Source organism: Folsomia candida, unplaced genomic scaffold (assembly GCF_002217175.1).
Source record: "Folsomia candida strain VU population unplaced genomic scaffold, ASM221717v1 Fcan01_Sc014, whole genome shotgun sequence".
Lineage (NCBI taxonomy): Eukaryota > Metazoa > Arthropoda > Collembola > Entomobryomorpha > Isotomidae > Folsomia > Folsomia candida.
In genome coordinates, this window is record NW_019091206.1 from 2,036,703 (window position 1) to 2,057,896 (window position 21,194).

At 36.9% G+C, this 21,194-nt stretch overlaps 1 protein-coding gene across 1 annotated transcript; it reads left to right on the forward strand.

Annotated features, from left to right (window-relative positions):
• The first annotated feature begins 330 nt into the window (after positions 1-330).
• On the forward strand, positions 331-1,742 carry LOC110856084 (subtilisin Savinase-like). The gene is made up of 2 exons (XM_022104525.1): positions 331-1,446; positions 1,530-1,742. The coding sequence occupies exons 1-2, from the start codon at positions 331-333 to the stop codon at positions 1,740-1,742; spliced, it is 1,329 nt and encodes a 442-aa protein (XP_021960217.1).
• The last annotated feature ends 19,452 nt before the right edge of the window (positions 1,743-21,194 follow it).

Here is a 21,194-nt window from a genome sequence, read left to right on the forward strand (position 1 = left end):
CTTTTCTAATACCCCAAATAATTTGAGCGGACGAGAAGATAACCCTTGCCATACATACTCCAAATCTCCATTCAACGAAGAATGATTGATAAGATTTATCTCTTATGATGATCACTTTGTTAAATAATAACATATAATTATGGTACAAAGTACCTTACTTAAAATGACCAGATTCAAGCTTATAAATCCATGGATGTCAGCCCTGATTGCAAACGTGTATGTACAACCGTTGTACTACAACGTGTACATTTATACATCAGATATAAAAGACGAAAACAATTTGAATTATTTCACATTGCTGTCCAAGTCCAGTTGTAAACCAGATCTGCTATGAAGTTGCTCCTCGTTCTGGTTGCTACTTTGGCAGTAGCTTGTGCAGGCATCGTTGACTCATCGCTACAGGTCGCCGTGGAGAATGGGGAAACAGTCGCCATCCTCGAGCTGCCACAAATGATGGGGCAAGTCGAAACTAACCAAGCCCTCCAGGCTCTTGCAGGTGACGCAAAGGTGTCTGCCCTCGTCTCCGCCTTGAAAGTTCTTACTTCTTCTATGCAGGCGCCCTTTATCTCAATCGCATCTTCCCTTGGCCTTAAAACCGAGCAGTTCTGGGCGTCTAATATCATTCTTATTAAGGGGTTGACGCCTGAAAAATTGGCCTCTCTCGCCGCTAAAAGTGGAGATTTTATTATCCGCAAGTCATACACTGTCAGCATTCTCCCAGCCGATGAGAATATCACCTTGAATATTGAATCCAATAACGTCACCCAAAACCTGCCACAATGGGGAGTTGCTAAAATCCGTGCCCCAGCCGTGTGGCCGACAACCACCGGAGAGGGGGTTGTAGTCGCAATTATTGACACCGGGGTCAATCATGGACACGAAGCGCTAAACGCAGGTTACGCTGGTGCATGGATGGACCCCATAAATAACACTGCTCTACCCACTGACATCAATGGGCATGGATCCCATTGCGCGGGAACAATCGTTGGGCGTACAAATGGTATCGGCGTCGCCCCGGGAGCACGATGGATCGCATGTCGAGGCCTGGACCACAATGGAAACGGACAAGAGCACATTTTAACCCAATGTGCGCAATTCATGTTAACCGCCAATCCTCGTCCCCATGTCGTCTCACACTCGTGGGGCGGTGGAAGTGGGGTAACCTGGTACAATTCACAAATCTTGGCGATGAGAAGCGCGGGAATAATACCAGTTTTTGCCAATGGAAACTTTGGACCTACCTGCCCATCTTCTACCTCACCGGGAGATCAGCCCAATTTGATCTCCGTCGGAGCCACAACAGACACTGATGCAATTGCCACTTTCTCTTCACGAGGACCAAACCCTAATGGAGTTCTCAAGCCCGAGCTATCTGCTCCAGGCAGCAACACGCTTTCCTGTGGGACAGGAGTAAATGACTATGTCACTCTTTCGGGAACTTCAATGGCATGTTTTTGAATTTTGCTCACACCTAATAAATGGCATGCCATTTTACCATTTCACAATATGGTAATGTAATTATTTAATAGGCTTGTCCACACGTGGCTGGAGCTATTGCTCTGCTCCTTTCTGTCAACCCAAGTTGGACATATGACGATGTTTTCAACGCTCTCAGTACCTCCGCCGTACACCCAGAGCTTTCCAGCGAAGACAGAATTTGTGGCCTTCCAGAATCCGGTGACTTCCCCAATCAGGCTTTTGGTCATGGGCGGATCGACATTGCTGCCGCCCTTGGACTTTAATCTTTTTTTTAAATTATCTCGCAATTAATTAAGTCACAATTTATTAATGTTAATTATATATTCCTCTCTAAAAAAGTTTACAGATCGATTGATAATATATGTAAATGTATTTACATTTATCAAACATTCCATAATTAAGTAATAGGTTTTATGATACACAAAAATATTAAAGCCTCACGTTGTTTCACAATTTCAAGTTTTCGTAAAAAAAACATGCATAAAAGTTGAGATAAACAAGCGTTTTGAAAGCAATACAGTGCGTGTCACCATGAAAAACTGAACAAATTGATCGATTTTTGACTTTTGATTTGCTTTGTAACTTAAACAAACTAATACTGTTTGGGATAGATCGACACGCAATATAATTAAATATGAATGGGAAGTAATTATATCATGACCACTTTTATTTATGCATATGCAGTATGAAATTATGTATGTACATATCAATACTTTGCTAGCAGCAAGTTGCTGTCATATTTGCATACCGTATTAAACGAAAAATTTTCGCTCAATTTTCCAAAATTTAAAAGTTTGTGTTGATATGATTTTTTAAGATTTGCATCATGAATTCTCCAAATGAGCCGGTTGCTCCCTCCAACCATGCCAGTAAAAGTTAGCGTGATGAGTTAAAGATGTCATAAATTTGATTTATGTAAATGAGCTACCAATTTGACATGTTTCCTGTCATGTTAAACATTTACGACGTACAATATTTATACGATTGACCTCAAAATTCTACAAAATTGATGTCATACTTTATGCAGGTTCCCTGCCCTGCTATATTGTTGTCTTCCTTGTTATGAATTTTATCGTTTATTTATTAAACAAACCATACATAAAACACTTCATTATCTGAATCCAGGTCAAATTATTTGCTTCCAGAGAGTCGTACGTGAATCGAAATGTGAAGAATACATTTCTTATTCGGTATCGAAATTCGGTTAGTTATCAGTCAATTTTAATAATTTTTTAGACCCATGACTAAATTTTTTATTGTGAGAATATGTAACCAAATTGCAGAAATAAGTAGAATTTGATCCGTAATCTGGAAAGAATATTGGATTGAGGCTGACGTGGAGGTGACAACGTGTCACCTGCATAAACCTGACAACTGTGTAGATGACGTGGTGGAGGTTGTGTAAGTTTTTATTTTACAGAATGAACATATTTACGGCTGCAATATTTGCTACATCAAGTAGCCTACATGTATATGCATTGAATATTTTCCGATACATTAAATAAAAATATGTAATTTTGTATGTCCATTGGTAAAGATATGCTTGATATAGCAGGCGAAATCCATTTTTTTAGAAAAAATCACGTTATTTTTTAGACAAAAGTTATGTTTCAGTTAATAAAAATGATATAAATTCATGTCTTCCAAATAAATCCTGGGAATTTTGACTTGGGTCAAACACTTCATATTTTTGGCATGTAAAATAATATTTTTAAGACTGATGAATAAATAAAGGACAGATTTTTGATTGAGACATGAATTTCTAACCATGCCCGATCAACCATAATGACGGTGTTTGTTTGTTAATTTTTTATTGGTATCGTTTATGCACAGTAATTGAGGGGAGGTGTGACGAGGTACCATCGCCACTTCCGAGGACGTATCCATTAATTCCTCAAATAAAATTTTTAAAATTTGAAGAAATAATTAAAGTAAGAAATAATTAAATTAGTGTATAAGTTAGCTAAAGTTACCCTTGATTAATCAAATTTTACTTCGGGCGTAGAAAACAATGAATATCTCTTCATCGGAAATTAACGAGTAAAACGCGAAGGAAGATTTCTGTGAAAGGAATGAAAAATTCTGCAAAAGAGGTAAAATAAAGCAATAATTCTTTACAAACTTCTGTGTCACCTTTGTATTAAAAAATTCGTTCATATATAAATAAATATATGTAATAACTATGTAATATAGATTCCTGGACAACATTGCAAGTATGGGATTCTATAAAAATCCTTCCACCCTGGCCCGAATGACCTACCGACCAAACAACATTCGCTATCCCCTCACTCCATCTTATATTCCAGTGCCACCTCGTGGAGTCAAGACCAAGTTAAGAGGCAGATTTTAATTAGAGTTTGAAGATTATTTAGATACGTGTGTTGCCAAATTTTAACCAGGAAGCTGCAAAATAATGTGCGGTACCATATAATTTTAATAATTCACACTTAAATCTTAACCAAAGCCATAGCAATTTTTTCTTGCCGTGGCACAAGTTAAGATGCAAACTTTAATTAGAGTTTGAAGATAAGATATGTATTTATTTGAGACGTATTAACCGGGAAGCTGCAAAAATCAAAATGTGCGATATTGTATAATTTAAATGATCCACACAGAAATCCTGCCTTTGGAAAAATTTGTTGCTGTTTTACGCAACACATTTATCTCCTATTTCAAAGCACTACCAAGTTGATCCCTCTTTAGTTGGGTTGCTTTGAACCTGCCTTGGTAAGTGGTTTACTGCCATAAATATGTGCAAACAGTAAATCTTATTTGCTTGAGAAATTGAACTTGTACATTGGATCTAGTTTTAAGTAATAGACGACAAATGGTTATTCTCGTAATCCTTTTTTTTCGATTAATTCGGTAACAATATAATAATCTATCGCAAACTTGCAATAGTTCTTTGATAGGTTAAAATCTGTGGTTACGTTTTGAGTGAGTTTCACTATTATATTTATTTATTATCATAAAGGGGTATGCTCTTCATCAATTGATAACTATTTGTGTATGGTCAAACCTCTTGACGTAAGATTTGGTAGGATATTGGCAGGGAATATGACCCTTCCAAGTTTCACGTAGCCCTGTAAACTCATTTTTAAGGTCAGTGACCTGAGTTAAATTATTACATATTTACATTTAGGATATTAAGATGAGGTGGGTACTTGTTGGTTAACTAACTTGTTGGTTAACTAACTTGCCATTATTAAAAAAATTGGTACGATTTTTAGTGCTGGTTGGGTTATGTGTCAAAGTTAATTGAATCAGTAAACTGGGATAGTTTATTTTTAATTTTCGTCCATGACAAGGAAAAATGGACGAAATGAAAAAATACACTTCCAGAACTTTACTCGCTTGTAAGGCTAATTTTAATTAAAGTATTATTTCTTAATAATTTTCATCTTCAAGTGATTCAACTTCCATTAGAGAAAGATGCATTTGGGAATATTAGCGAGTGGGGTAGAGAATCGCTGCAAGTTTTAGTAGGGACTAGGGATGTCACAAATAAAAAAACGTGAAACATAAATGTGTAGCCATATAAACTAAGAGCTTTTTCAGCACATACATATAAAGCCAAGAGGAAGTCAATAAGTTAAGTCTTACGATGCGAAAATTTATATAGTTCTCGGAACGAATAAGTAGAAAGAGAAGAAAACGGCTGTTCTTCCACATTCTTTGCTTCGATAAAAATGTGTGCAGTCAATTTCACCTGCCATGTTTGTATTTTGGCATGGCGACTAAAAACAGACATGATTTGAACTGCTTCAGTTTAAACAGTTGGTGAAAGTTGCCTGGAATTCTCTTTGATAAGATTTCCCCAAGTGCACCTATCAAATGTAGGTGCTACTTTCGATAGGTTTGTACACCGAAAGTGTAAGACAAAGTGGTATTGCCACACATTTGTCACAATCCTGTTGATTATTGATTTTTCACAATCTTCCTGTTGTGAGGGATGGTTGTAAAGTTTGTAAAATATCTACAAATATTACCTCGTAACACGAAACACAACGACGAATCCGGTACCTTTCAGCTCTATTTCTCTGAAGAAAATATATTTTGCAGCCATATCAAACCTTCAAAGAATAAAATGTAATTTGCACTCAAATATTTGGTATTATGTTTTAAATCATCCATTAAATGGTATTTTAGAAGGGTAAGAAGTCCCTCCTTTAATCGACATATTTCCGATGAAATCCGCAACTAGGCAAGTAGTTCCTGATAGTCCTGGTGGTCACATCCAACATAATCCCATGCTAAGTTTTAGCCTGATTTAATTCCTGTGTTTTCACCGTCCCGCCCACGCAGCCATTCCCGTAAGATACGCTTAGTAGATAATTATTAAATCAGTAGGAAGTTGCGTCACTATTGCAAGATTTGTCATCAAATTTAAATTAATATAAATAATAAATTTCAAGACGTAAAGCAACCCTGAGCAGATTAAAGCGAACCAGAATGGCGATTATACTTAAATACAATATATGTAGATCTAGAGTATATGTATGTACTTATACATATACTCGTGAATAAATATGAAGGTAGGGATATTGTATAGGAACAGCTATTTGACAGGATATTTCAAAAAAAATAACAAATTTCCTAATCTATAATCCAATTTTAGCAAATGTATCTATGGCTTATTAAAAATGGTAGAAATTTAAACAAGAAATAACATCGACGATTGAATCCACTATTATAATCCTCTTCCTTCGTAATCTGAGTGTCGAATAGGTTCCCGACGCTACTGCTCCTGCTCTTTGCCCGTGAATTATTTACTCCCCCATTTGGATTGAAAAACTTTCTTGAACATTGTTGTCATAATGATAGCGTAACTGTTAAAATACAGACATTCTTTTACCATATTAATTCCGACAATTATGTACGTATTAATTAATTTTCGACTTGCAAGAGAAACTTAATCCCTTCGTTGTAGTTGATTAACCAAAATAATTATTGTAATGGCATGCATCTTGTATTTTTGCATTAAATGACGCAAAACCTAGTTGTCTGTCAGACTTGCGAAGCATTACAAAAACCGGGGCAATGGTTTTATTACTTAAATTTTGGCCGGCCATCGCTAAGGTTGGTTAGGACAAAGGTGTCTGCGGTGGTGTAGGAGAGAATGATTCAATATAAAAAACAATTGAAAACAGTTTTGGTTGGTGCAGGTGAGCCGTTGATTTAGTTGAGCAGAAAGTATTTTGGTTTTATTGGGTTGGATAATAGATGATATGCCAAGTTCGTGTTTGACATTACAATTTGCAAAGTTATCCTTGAGTTACTCATGGCTTATCTTGAGCGCAATGGTGTCCCGCCTAACGAAAATTGGTTTGGTTCGCATGCATGCATAGATCAGTATGTTGAGGATAAATACGTCAAGCAATTTGCAAGCGGCTCCTGTGGGGTATAGCTAAACCGGGATAACTATGGCAAATACTTAGCGCTTTTAAAATCTATTGAGGGGTTCATATATATTGAAAAACATTAATTCAGGTGTCTAAACAATATTCTGCGCTATGGAATTCGTGGCATTTAAGGCAAAATCAAGTTGGGAATGTAACTTTTCCCTTTGTAATTAATAATAATTTCGGAATGTATAAAGATTTCTAAATCCAGAGTATATTTTGGACTTCCACGCATGTTCTTGGTATTTTCAACGACTTCCGGTAATTTGTGTCGCTATATGGAACTAGTGCATTTAGAATTAGTATATTTAATAACTAACTCCAATAATGGGTAATGCATTTATGTATACGCATAAGGGTGCACCCACCTCCAATATATGCTATCAAGTGATGGGTGCCGGTGTCCGAGGTTCTGAATCCAAACGGTAAGTTGTCAGCGAGAAGATTTCGATACTAAATTGCATTGAATATTTCGCAATTAAACCGTTTGTCTTGGAAAACAAATTGAACCAGCGAACTTGAATTGCGGAGCGTACATAGAAATTGGCACCAAAATGGATTTATTACATATTGCATAACAGTTTTTCGTGTTTGGGTGCATTCACACAACTTCATAAAGTGATGCGTGGGTGGTTCCACTGCATGGCCAGTTTCGAGCCAATGTCCATAATTAACAAGAAAATATATGGTAATTTCTTTTTGTAGAAGTGATGAACTGAGACATGTGCTGTAGGTGAGTTGAATTATTGTCTAAGTTCTGCTATTTCTGTGGGGTTGCCAAATTCTCATACTATCGCAATGTTATCAATATGTACAATTAAAGGTCTGATTTGAATTAGAAATGGCAACTCTACAAATCTCGTTTCAGTATGAAAATATATATGCTACAGCAAGCATAAATAAGTTATATATTTACAAGGGCAACTAATAGTATTCAATTACTTGTTGAAATCCTCCTGCATATGTGTTATCATAATAAATTCGTTCATGAAATTTTACCTTAGCTCTGGTATTAATGGATACAACTAAATAATAGTGTAATAATACTAATTATTTTAATCTTGAGGTTTATGCATACATACATTGACACATGCGTGGATATACATTTAGATGGGTTATTGATGAACTTCGCACTCGTGAAGTCCAAACATCTGGATGCTTTAATTCCACATGATACGCATTTCCTTACAGTAACATCGTTCAATTTCTTCTTGAAGAAATGTCATTAGTCGGTCCTTATTTGCCGAGGCAATGAAGTTAACGCCTGTGGGGGGACGCGGTCTAAATTCCCTCCCGATGTAGTAATCATTAACTCTGTCGATATACCTGTAATCTTGCCCGAAGTGGTGATAAACTAGAATCGTTGGCTGGATGACTATATAAACAACAACCCATGGTAAGCGTCGTGAACAACCCATGGTAAGTTACGACCATTGAAAAATGTCTTTCAGTTGTGTGGCAAAAAATTATTATATATTACTTGTATGTGTATCAATATAATAATGACAATGCCTCTGTCTCAAATCAAAAGATGAGTCCTCCCATTAAATTATCACATGTGTATATATCAATATTAATAAATTATTAAGACATGCAAACTAGAAAAGCAAAATGTATAGCACTAACAAATTGTGAATTAGTGTGTTGCAATGAGAAATTATCCAACTTCCAATATTTGCTTGATATAATCATTTAATTGTTTCTTTCCATATTATCTCTTTTGCATGGTTAAGTTTTCGTTAAAGAAGCTACATTTTTATGTTGGAGTTCTGTAAGCTGAAAAGTTATCGTCCTCTGTATGGGGACCTCCAATTTTAGTATCAATCGCGTAATCCCGATTTTGGATGTGCGATATGTTTGATCTATTGTTAATTTGGTCAATTTCCTCATGGTTCCTATCTTACCAAAATAGTTTATGATGTGAACGAAGTCATTATTGAAATTTTCAAATCTTGAATGGGGTATGATTTGCGAAGATTTGTTTTCTCGATCAACAAATCCTCGCACTGTGTTAGACATGTGGAACAATCCGTAACTTCATCCAAAAATCTATAGGCTTTGCCAACACCAGGTGTGAATTCCTCTTTTATCAAGATTTACAGCACAAGTACTTGGACCCTGCATTTAAAAGAGAGATAAACAAAAGGTTAATTACGTTTTCCAAATTCCTTCTATTGCGACATGTCGACATCGTAAGACTTTATTTATACACTGTTTAGGATACAACTTTATGTCTTCTTAACACATTGTACTTTTGGTGCAAATAACAAAACATTTTCAAGTAGTTTCCAACGCCCGTGCAAAATGTCCCCTTTAGTAATTAACATTTTTGTCCGACCAGAAATTGCGTCCAGTGTTTGACCCGATTTCAGCATAAAATACAACAAAGAAACCGCCCATAGCCTTTTAGTCGTTGTTATTTTCAGCCTGCTAAGGCCAACGCACACTGCGGGATTCTAAAAAAACATGAAATGAATTTTGAGAGCCTGAAGTTCGAAACCCTGCAACATCTACAGACATGTACGACAAATATTACACTACAGAAGTTCATTTAACCCTGCTTGACCTTTTTTACATTGCTAAATTGGACAGTTAAACTTATACCAATCATATCTCAATTATCACCACATGTAATCAGTATCTATGGTAGTAACAAAACTCACAAAACTAATATTTTTATCTTACATAGATTCATAACTTTCTCCACTATCGGTTGTTTAACAGGAAATAAATACTCATTGTTGGTTAAGCTATGGCCAGAGACGCTTTGGTCGTACACTTCACATTTAGTTACATATGTTTGTATGTATATGTATGTATACTGAGATTTGCGAATCATAGTTACAGCAAGTAAGCTATGTGTGTGTGCGATGTGTTTCGTTTGTGCGCAAATAAGTAGATTGGAACTACTGAATTTATTTTAAAGAGAAGGAGGAGAACATTTGATTTCAAATCTGCGTGTGAATAATTTAGTTTTTTTTCAAACTTACCAAGCATGTAGTTATGTAAGTATACATATATACCAATGTTGCTTGACAATTAGCGTTATACACAGGTATTAACGCTAATTGTCAAGCAACATTGTATACATATATACCTATCTAGGTAGGTTTGAATCAATATTTAAGGTGTTTCCTAAGGGCGATTAATTCCATATGTATTGTAATTTTTCCTTTAAAATATATTTTTGTAAATCTGTAATAAGTGTCAAATTTAATATCATATTCTCCCGGTAAATCCTTTACATATATTAAATATGAATAAACTGACCAAAAAGACTGATAAACTGACTTGTGTGTAAGTCTTTGTTTCATTCGAACCCTTGCCGATCCACTTCTACATCCAATTCATAAAGGTTTGTTCGTATTTAGATAAGCTGGCAAGATAAGAAATGTATGTTGTACCCTACATAGTCATGGAAATATATATGTAAGTATGCCTGCATGTGAATAAGTAGTATAAATTTGTACGCATTCGGGGTATTATTTAAACATGTTCATTCCCGCATAAACACATGTGCATGCTGAATGCTTATACAGTATCAAACACAAACCTAAGAAATATTTGCAAAAGCAATTTATCTAATCTGAAGATTTTCCCCATATTGGATTATCTAATTTCTACTCGTTCAAGTAAGTATGAAGAGAAATAAATGTGTGTGTCCAAATCCCTCCCGCCAACAACAAAGAAACCACCCATAGCCTTTTATTTTATATACTTACCACTTAATTTTATATATTCGTGCGGAGAGCAGGTGTTCGCACTCGGCTCGGCTCACCCGATCATGTCATACCCTTCATGGCAAACACTGGGAAGTTCATATTATACATAATTTGATTTCATACTTATCTCGCGCATCAATTAGCAGCACATTTACCTGTAGTTTGAGCTACGCATGCTTAAAATATGCATGCTTAAATATGCATTACATAATAAATATTCATGAACATGTGGTCCGTTGCTTTCGACAACGACTTTTACCAATTGTGAGTAATAACCAGTTATAAATATTTTTTAACTTAAGGATGAAACAGGAGCGCGTGTGTATCTTTTATCGGGATTACATAGGATTGCATGCACGTTGTGCCTTTCTTCAATTTATGCAAAATTTTATCCAAGGGTAAGCGACCCTTCCTTTAAGTACTAATTCCATCAGGTCAACTGTGGCTGACTCGACTCGAAATATTTAGACAAAATTGGGCCATTATTCATAATAATATTCCTACCAAGGCTATTCTTTAGCAGAGAAAACTGACAAAGTATTACACTGACAATGCAAGTGTTTCTCGTGTAAATGTGGGATTTTGACGAGACATATATCAAAAAATCAGGCCAAACATCACAAGAACGTTTCTCTTTGCACTTTTCCTAATACTCAGGTTCGGAGGAGAAACGGCGTGACGAAGTGACGAAAAGCGGACCCCGTGTGGTTGCCACTCCCGTTCCCGTTTCACCCCTACTCTCGCGATGACTTCCCCCTTGCTCTCGCTCACTTTTTCTCTCGCTTGACATCTAAAACAGATTTAAGACTCATTTAACTTAAATGACATTTAGTAATCTTTCAAAACCTGGACGGCATTAATTTTTGATCCGTCGAGAATGCATTAGTTCGCCTGATTCGTGAAAAATTCGTAGGACAAAAAACCACAAAGTTTCGCGTATGAGAATTATCCTGCACAAAACTGGCTGTTTTTTTGCGTACTATGTCGTTTATGGAGATGATACGTGCGTAGTTTTGCATAATTCTACAGAACATCTGCATATTGTAGTCTTCATAAAAATATGTGCATAATTACTGGTGAATAAAACCCAAACATATGGAGACGTATATCTTCCTATCTAAATATATACATACATATAAAATATATACATATAGATAGATTTTAAAATATTAAACTTTTTTGTAGAATTTTTTATACATCAATTGTATGTCCAATATATGCAATCAAGCATAATTATTAACATACTCTCTGCGCAAAAACCGGTAAATTTTCTGCAGTATCATTTTCACACACGAAGCTTTGTGGTTTTTCGTCATACGAAATTTTTACGCCACACCCATTAAAAGGGGTGTGGCGGGCGTTAGAGTGCCCATGGACCCTAACCCTCCTTCACTTTTTGTACACTCACCAAGTCCAACAACCTATCCAAAGGACATCAAATTCTGGCATACCTCTTATTACTAAACATTACTAATCTGAACTCGAATTAATTTCACAATTATTGTGCCTTTTGAAATTTCTACCTTTTTGTAACGTGGTGATCCAAGTGGACAGGATTACTCAAGTGCCAGACCCATTCCATGTTGAATATTACTTTTACTTGCTTGAAGTTTCAGCAATCACAATATAAATAAATTATCAAAATTCCAGGTGCTTTGAAAACATTTGTCCCTTGTAAAAAATACCTGTTCTTGAATACCTGTAAAAAATACCTGTAATTTGTTTAACTCGGCCACACCAATTGAAATTTTGCATACATTGTGCAAATGGCTGGCTCATATCTAAAAAATCTGATAAGGAAATTTTAGACAAATTTATGCAGAAGTACCCTATCAGGTCACCCACGCCCGTTTTTTGAAGATGGTCGGAAAAGGGTGAAATTTAGTGAAAGCGTGACGGGTATTTGTATTTCAGGAATAATTTTATTAGAGGAAGCCAATCGGGTAACCCACACTGCTTTTCCAAATTAGTATAGATGGGTCTTGTGTCATTGAATTTTGCATAACTTTGGTAACCTTTTGGGTCAATTGACCAAATTTCAGAAGAGGGGACTCTGAGTCAGGGTCAGAGGCCCTGACTCGAGCTAAATAAACACTACACGGTAGGTTTTTAATTCCCAAATCGTCTAAATATTGACAAAATGTATGCATTTTCGAGAAAATGAGAATTGAGTTCAAAGTTTGACACGGATTTGGTTGCGTCTAGCGGTAAGGAAAATTAATATTTGTTTATCGAATTTCTTTCATATTGCAATTAAGTCCATGTAGTTACAGAGTTTTATGTCGAAATACAAATGCTTGAAACTTGGGCAACGATTAGTGCTGCCATCACTTCAAAAATTAAAATATTCCAAAACCGAATTTGTCAAAGGCGATTACGTATTTAAGAGAACTAAGGAAATATGGACTTAACACTTAAGGAAGGATATGTACGAAGAACGTAAAGGTATGCCTATTTTATTGGCATTATTTTATAGATATGTTTTCTAATCAAAATTAAAATCCGTGTGCATTTTCGAGAAAATAGTAGAAGCATGAACATATTTGAAATAAAGCCTAAAATGTGTTTATATGCATGAAACCTATGAAATTAGATAAGAATAGTGGGACCTGCCTCATGTTCGGCAAATTTATTTATATTCAACATTATAAAATATCCGAACCAGGGTAATCCGACCCCGGGTTTTACTGGGCTGTGGTTTTTGGTTTTACTGGGTTTCAAATCACGAAAACCCCCGAGCTTTTACTATGTTATTGAGGTTCTGTTGGGGTTTTACTAAAGGTTTACTGGGTTTTACCAAAAATTCAATCTACAAATCAATTCCCTAACAATAGTTCGACCAGGATTAAGTCCTCCGAGCAGTATGTATTTAATCTGTGCATTTACAGCTTGAATTTTACTCCAAAACTTCAATATAACCCAATAAAATTTCCACCAAAGTGTGCGGAATCCTAAAATATAACTTTCAAGGAACCGCCATGACCACTTCTGACCCATGTGAAGTTATTCGCCCTTAAATTTTGCGGAGTACCCCGTATAATTTATTTCGCTCTCCAGTATATAACCGTGGCCGAGAAGAAATCAACTACAAAGCACCAGATAAGCGTGGCGAAGAAATGAAGGAGGAAAATCCAGATAAGGGTAGTAGAGGCGGAAGGAAAATTTATGTCCGAAAGATCAGACAAGCGTGGAATGTGGGAAATAAGATGAAGAAAGCAAAATATTGAAAGCTGGATCAACACTTTTACATCGTTCGCTTTTCCTGAAAAATGAAAAAGCTTCCCTATCAATTTTTGTGGTCAAAAATATTACCACTAACATCACATACCACAACACTATTACAAAACACTGTACCACAACAAATACTATGGCCGTACTCACGAAAATAAGTTATTAGTGTGAGTCTCGCCTAAGCTTTAAATTGTGACTTTTTAGCCCGAAACAGGGCTTATGCAATCGTCATGTCCGTCTATCTGTCTGTTTTTCGATAACTGTCGAACGCGTAGACCGATTTTGACTAAATTTGATACAAACATGTACCTGGGGAATGCAATGACCGAGTTCGGAAATGGGTTCGATCAAAAAAGATTAGGGGGGGTCATATTAGTGTTGTGGATCGAGGGTTTCGTGCAGGATATTCGAAGTAGATAATCGTAGAAGGCTGACATTCGGCACAATGGCCCCAATGGAGGTGTAAACTCGGAATATAAAGTGAAACTTAAAAATCTTTAGCCCTGATGGACCCAAGTGGGGTGACCCCCACCGATTTTCACAAATGGTCTTAGAAAGTTGAAACTTGGCACAAAGAGGCATAATTACACTTTATGGAAGAATATGAAGTTAAATGTCCATAAAATTCAACCAGGGGGACCATAGTGGGTTACCAATGCTAGTGACCAAGGGTGTGTCTTGCAAAAAACATTTCAGCAGTGGTACATACATCGGTCAATCTATGGCTGGGTCAATATGGCGTGGGGTAAATTTGTCGCTGTATCAATACATTCATTGGGCAATATTTACTACTTTTGTAGCGGGTCAATTTGACGCATCACCGACATGCGTTGCCACTCAGGGTCCCCTAGAAGCTATTTAGTGGCTTATAATAAATATATAATAAATAGTTCATCACGCCGCCCCATGCCCTGGGGAGACGTGATAAAAGATACCTTATTATACCTTACTATGCCTTACTGGTGACTTTAGGGAATAAGGTCACCAGTAAGGTTTCAAGATTTTTTTTTTGTTTTTGAGTTTTTTGACTCCGTGACCCTAATCGCGCACACCACATTCACTCAAATTCCCAAAAATCACTAGAATAACTAATCGTTATTTTGAAAAAATGTGTGTGCATTGTAACTATATAATTTACATGGTAGGCGCGTAGCGCCGGGGGTACGCTAGTCATACTATTAATTTGCATTCCATCGTCCGGGTTTGACTTCAACGTTGCCAAGTTGCCATTCACTCACTCACGAGCGAGCCCTGGCCCGGATCAGCCAACGCTACACAGCTCACTCGACCGGCAACACTGCATTGCTTGCATGAATTTACATCCCTTTCACTTTGTCTCAACTCACTCGCGTACCCAAGTATCATTACCCTAATCGCGCACATAACACCCACTCAAATTCCCAAAAGTCACTATATTCACTAATAGTTATTTTGAAATAAATGTGTATGCATTATAAATATGTATGTGGTGCGCGTATTACCGAATTGAATGTTATTCCTTTTGGTCAAAATGTCAACAATACTATGGTCGTGACCTCATACCACCTGTGGACTTCAAAGCAATGGACAAGCTTCTTTTCCATAATAAGAAAAAAATTAAATTTACGCATGCTGGGACTATGGTCCATGCATTAAAATTAAAGACATTTTTGTATGCACTGCTTATGCCGAAATGTCTTTAATTTTAATACATGGACCATAGCACATACTGCAAGCACCAATATGCTTATCGTGGGGGAGAGATACAACTCTGTTTGAGGAAAAGGGACCGGACTTCAACCCGATAGATCATTTATGGGTCCAATCTCACGAGTACAGCATAAGATCCTTGTGTATTTACTAATACACAAGGATCGGATTTTCTTAATTCGAAGTTTCAAAAAAAGTCGAAAAATGCCATTGACCGTCTTGGAAAATATTTCGCAAAGTTTCAAGACGAGGATTAAAAAATATGCAAAATGCATCTGGGGGAACCACTAAATAGCAAACTACAACTCTGTTAAAGGTTTTGGCAAATACCTAACAGGTACAAACTTATAACTGTAAAATTAGTCCATTTGTAAAACATAGCTCAAAGTGTATGCGCTATTTATTTATTTTATAGCAAGTATACATATTTATTTAATTTCGCCAAACACCTCAACATTTTGCAAGCCAAAATTCATGCATGCTAGTAATTACGAATTCTTTCTAAGTTTAACGTGTGCACGTACAGGCCATAATTTTATTAAATATTTAGATGAACCCATGGTGATGATGTAGGGATTCAGGTCAAGGTCGCATGCGTCGCATCGCAACATAAGTTGCGAAGCAACATAAGTTGACGGAATGAAGGTGACGGAATTTTGTGTAGTCGCTGAGGCAATGTCCAAGAATTTTGTGTTGATTGATATACTTTATAAAAATTAAGTTAAACTTCTTATATTTAATTCAGTCGTCCTTGCAGACCGAGTCACAACAACTTTAACAGGAAGTAATATATATTTGGACAAAGTGCACCTTTTATTAGTGCAAGGTCATCAAAATACGCCACAACATCGCGTGCGGGTTGACTTTTTGTAGGAGGATGATACGAGTAATTTTTTTGAATGTAGCACATTTTTGCATGTGTTTCATAAGTCGAGTTGACTTTTCTTTTAAAAACGTACCATAACCAATACAAGTATTTTTTAAAGGGCAGACGGGTCGGAGGCTTTAGTATGAATAAATACTGTAGGAAAACCATACCAAAATCGAAAGTCGGGCATGTATGCACCCAGTTACTCATGTGGCTAACAATACACAATTTTTGCTTAATTCACCCAAATATGGAAATGAAGGTCGTATTAATTTCATTGGTTGTTCTGATCTACATACAAATAATCACTGGTGGTGTTGTAAATCATATTTATCCGATAAATTATATACGGGTCTCAACCCACAGGGACAACATCGATGATAACTTGTTCCAAATAATATTAAATCAAGTTTCAAATCCGAAGGTGATTTTTAACAATAAGGCAATTTCAATGGAGCCGATACCAATGCGCATCCTGTGGGTATCACGGCTCAACACGAATGATGCAGTTTGCTTCGTTCCCGCCGCAAATATGGGGCAACATGTTATAAATTTCGACAATGAACTTAGGATTAACCGTGGTGGATATTTTCCATCCTTTACTTATCTTCTTCCGAAGATCGGGTTCGTTTTGATGGTCCAAAGTATGGAAGAAGTGGAGATTTCGTGTCACGTGTGCACCCTATTTCCATTGTCCCTTTTTCTGATGATTATCCCGCCTCAGTCTATAGATTATGGTGTTATTGAAAAGATTCCAATTCATTACTACTATTCGCGACAGTTTCAGAAGTTTGAAATCATTGAGTGGGATGATTTTACTTTAAGGGACATCAATCAAGGTAAATATGTATATAACTGGATTTCACAAGACAGGTGTTTCCCTGGTATTCTGACCTCTGGTATTCCAACCCCTGGTATTCCGACCCAGGGTACTCCGACCCCTGGTTTTACTGGGTTTTACCTCAAATTCGATCGAAAAAACAATTTCCTGACATTTATTCGACCCCAATTAAGTCATCAGAGCAGTATTTATTTTATATGTGCAAATTCAGGCTGGCCTTGTTTTACCCCAAGAATTCCATAAAACTCGGTTAAACTCGAGTAAAACCTCAATAGCATTGTAAAACCCCTTAAAACCGGCTGGGTTGTGGTTTTTAGTTGTAAAACCCGGATTTTTCCTGGCCCTACCCGGGATTAATTTATTAGACGCGCCATTTCCAACTACCAAGAGAGATGTAATAAATCGATTGAATTAACGCTATGCATAAAAGTTTTAAGAAAGGAAGCATTTTAATTTTTGAATCAAGAAATGTTTTTCTACCATGATTTTAAATAATCCTGCTAGGTCCTCTGCTCCTCCCCACGGATGTAAACCATCAAGGCAGAGTGGTTTCAATATATCACCCAAGACAGTTTGGCCCCTCAATCTGCCATATGATTAACACGGGAATCTCGTCATTCTATGAGGACGACAATCATAACAAGAATTCCATCTTTTTCTGTGATCGGTCAGTCGAAGAGATCCAAGTTCTTCAGAGACACCTCAACTTTACTGGTCTATATGTAACGAGCGATCCCGAGATCGCGTTACAATTTTCCCCGCCTGACGACACACAGTTCGGAATAACGAGTAGAAATCTTTGGTCCGGAGATTTAGAAACGTTTGTCCTCTATTGCGGACCACATGACCTTTCAGACCGATCATTGAGCAATTGGATGAAGCCGTTTAAACGAAACGTTTGGATTGCGATTGTCATCGTATTCATTGTGTCATCTTTGCGTGGAGGGCATTACTATGAGGCAACGTGGCACCTTAATCTTTCCCGTGTACTTGAATCCTCCCTTGAGACCTCCTACTTCTTATTATCCCTACTGATGCGACAGCCAATTCGAGCTGTTACCCAGAAAGATATTCCCTTCACCCTTATCACTCTCTTAATCCCGTGGTGTTACGAGGGAACGATTACCGGAAGTTTAATCGCACCCTCGAAACCATATCGGTTCAAGGACGTCGGAGATTTTATCAATTCCTCAAAGACAGTCGTAGGCTACTCGAAAAATCTCTTTTTGTCCGGTGATATCACCAAATTTAGTCCCGTATTCAGCCGGGTGCTTGAACGACATGGCGTTCCACTGCACAAAATTAAGGATTCGTTCCACATCATTGAGACGAATGAGTACGTCCGTGAAGAAACGTTCACTCAGTGGGAAAATTTGTCCCGCGTGGGGTACATTGATAGGCGGGTGACAAATTATGTTGCCACTCGCATGGAAAGTTTGCAAGTTTTTGTCGACATGATTCACCGATCTGATGGGAAGTATATTTGCGACAAGTTTCCATTTGGCCATTCGCAAACTTCGTTTTCCTTTTTTGGATTTGCATTGTCCAGAAGGGCAAGTGAGGTACATGCGAATTTGTTGGAATTTGGGATCCCCCTTTATTGGGATAGTGTATGGTTGTATTATGCAAAATTGAAACATTTGAAGCGTAGGAGGTGGGAAGAAAAGGAGAATTATATTGAGTTGAAGCATTTGAAAGGATTTCTTGTCACGAGCGCGGTAGTTTTGTTGGCGTGGGGTGTCGTGTTTATGGTTGAATACAGGAAAAGGGCTGTGCATTATGCAATATTTGTATTTGGCATAACCTTAAGGTCGGTGAAAATCATGATACGCCAAATCGTACGGTTATCTCGAGCAAAGAAAGAGAAAGTTCAAAACTTGGCGGGAATTTAGGGTTTTTCAAATAGCACGTAACGTGCCTTCAAGTTAACGATATGAAAAATGAATTTGAAAAAATACCGTTATTAAAAAAAGTTATTAAAATCTAAAAAAATGTCATGCATAATTGTAAGCAAAATATATGTGTGTAAAATAAGGAAAGTGCATCTTACTGAGTTTGCCTAATTTAAAAATTAATTATTACTAATAAATTACAAAATAAATACAAATCCATTTTGAGGAATACCATAGCGGGGTATTCCTACTTTTACAATATGTGTGTACTGGGCTGCAATGAAAATTCCTATGAAAATTTCCATGAAAATTGTCTTGAAAATTCGTCTCAAATTGTCCCGATTATATCAACGGCATGATCGAACCTGAATTTCTGAACCCAGTTCCAGAATTTGACACATTTGCTACCACCAAAACCTTCAGTTTGGGTTTGTTAAATTTCTTATTAAAGCCAATCCCCCCCCGTATGCATATATATTTAGTATACGAGGGAAAGTCAATAAGTATCTTAAGAAATAAGATACAGAGCTGAGATTTTCCTCATTCATTCCTAAAATGTAAAATGTTTACGACAATAGTACTTTATCGTACAGTGGAATTGGTTGTCTGGTGGCGTAGCGTATGTGTGCCGGAAAAAATGTTGAGCATGGACCTCGCCCTAATGTGTAAATTTCAGATATTGATGAGTTCGCATGTAAAACACTCGAGTTTGTAAAGTACGGTAGACGTATTTATAGCAAAAATATAATTGACATCATAAACATTTCTCGTAGAAGAGGGATTTTCACCCTACATTAGAAATTCGGGTTTTCTAAGCGATCAGTGCTTACACTTGCAGTGCTAGTGTAAGCACTTGATTTTCAAATTGTCGGTTATTACTTACAGGATAATTTAATAACCTGGAACTGTTACTAAAATTTACATCTCAGATTTTTATCAGTAATTGAAATCCCCTTCAGGAAACCTTAATATATCTAGTGTATAGGGGCGCCTTTCGGCGCCCCTTCGATTTCTGGCGCCCTGGGCAGTTGCCCAGCTCGCCCATACTCAAAACGGGCCCTGACTAGCACAAACTTAGGGAACGATGCGAATTTGCCGAAGCCTGCTGAATTTTTAGGCAAATAGAACCTGATCATCTTAACCTAAAAATCTTTACATATGAGAACATATATGAGTCCATGACTATCACCTTGAGGCAAAACAAAAGTCAATTACGTGGATGAAAACGGGAGAATGGGATAAAATCAGGTAAAACCTAAAGAAATCCAAAGGATACATAGGTTGGGTTGCCCACTTGTTTCGGGAGCACATCTTTCGCCAACTTGGTTGCAGCCATGATTTATTCGGATGGTAATGAAGTTATGCATGCACTTTTTGCCAGAAGGACTGATAATTCATGCAAATCATCAGGTGAATGTGCCTTAAGAATTGCTCAAAACTACTCGTATAACAAATAACAGGAGAGGAACTTTTTCATGCAGATTTTTCTTGACGCTGGAAAATTTTTTGTCTCAAAGTGTTATGTTGTGAGACCCACACTGCAGCGATCTCCACTCTGAAAAATTGACCACCCCCCATTTTCTCTTTCTCAAGGACCCTGTGACTTACATTAATTGAAAAATGAAAAAAAATTATATGGGGAACAAGTTTAGAGAGTGATAACGATGTAATTTCGTGTATGCATTCTTTGCAAAATAGTTTCACTAAAGGATTTTTTCCTGACGGATGGAAGCAAGTGACACATCGAGCTAAATGTTACTTTGAACTGGGAGGATTAGACGTTCAAAAGTCACAAACTGAATTGGACGAAATAGCTTTTATTGATGAAATAAATTTGTATTGCCAGATTAATTGACTCGCCTTCGTATCGTGGGAGGAAATACTGTATATACGCGAGACATATTTACTGTAGGCATCGGATGGAAGATGTCAAGAAAAAAATTTTGACCCGGCCTCTATAAGAGATTTTACGGTACGTACGTATGTACATATTTACATATAGTAGAATTTTTCGGCTAGTCACTTCATCTGGATATTTTGACGGATTTAAGCGAGACATAGAGTTTACTT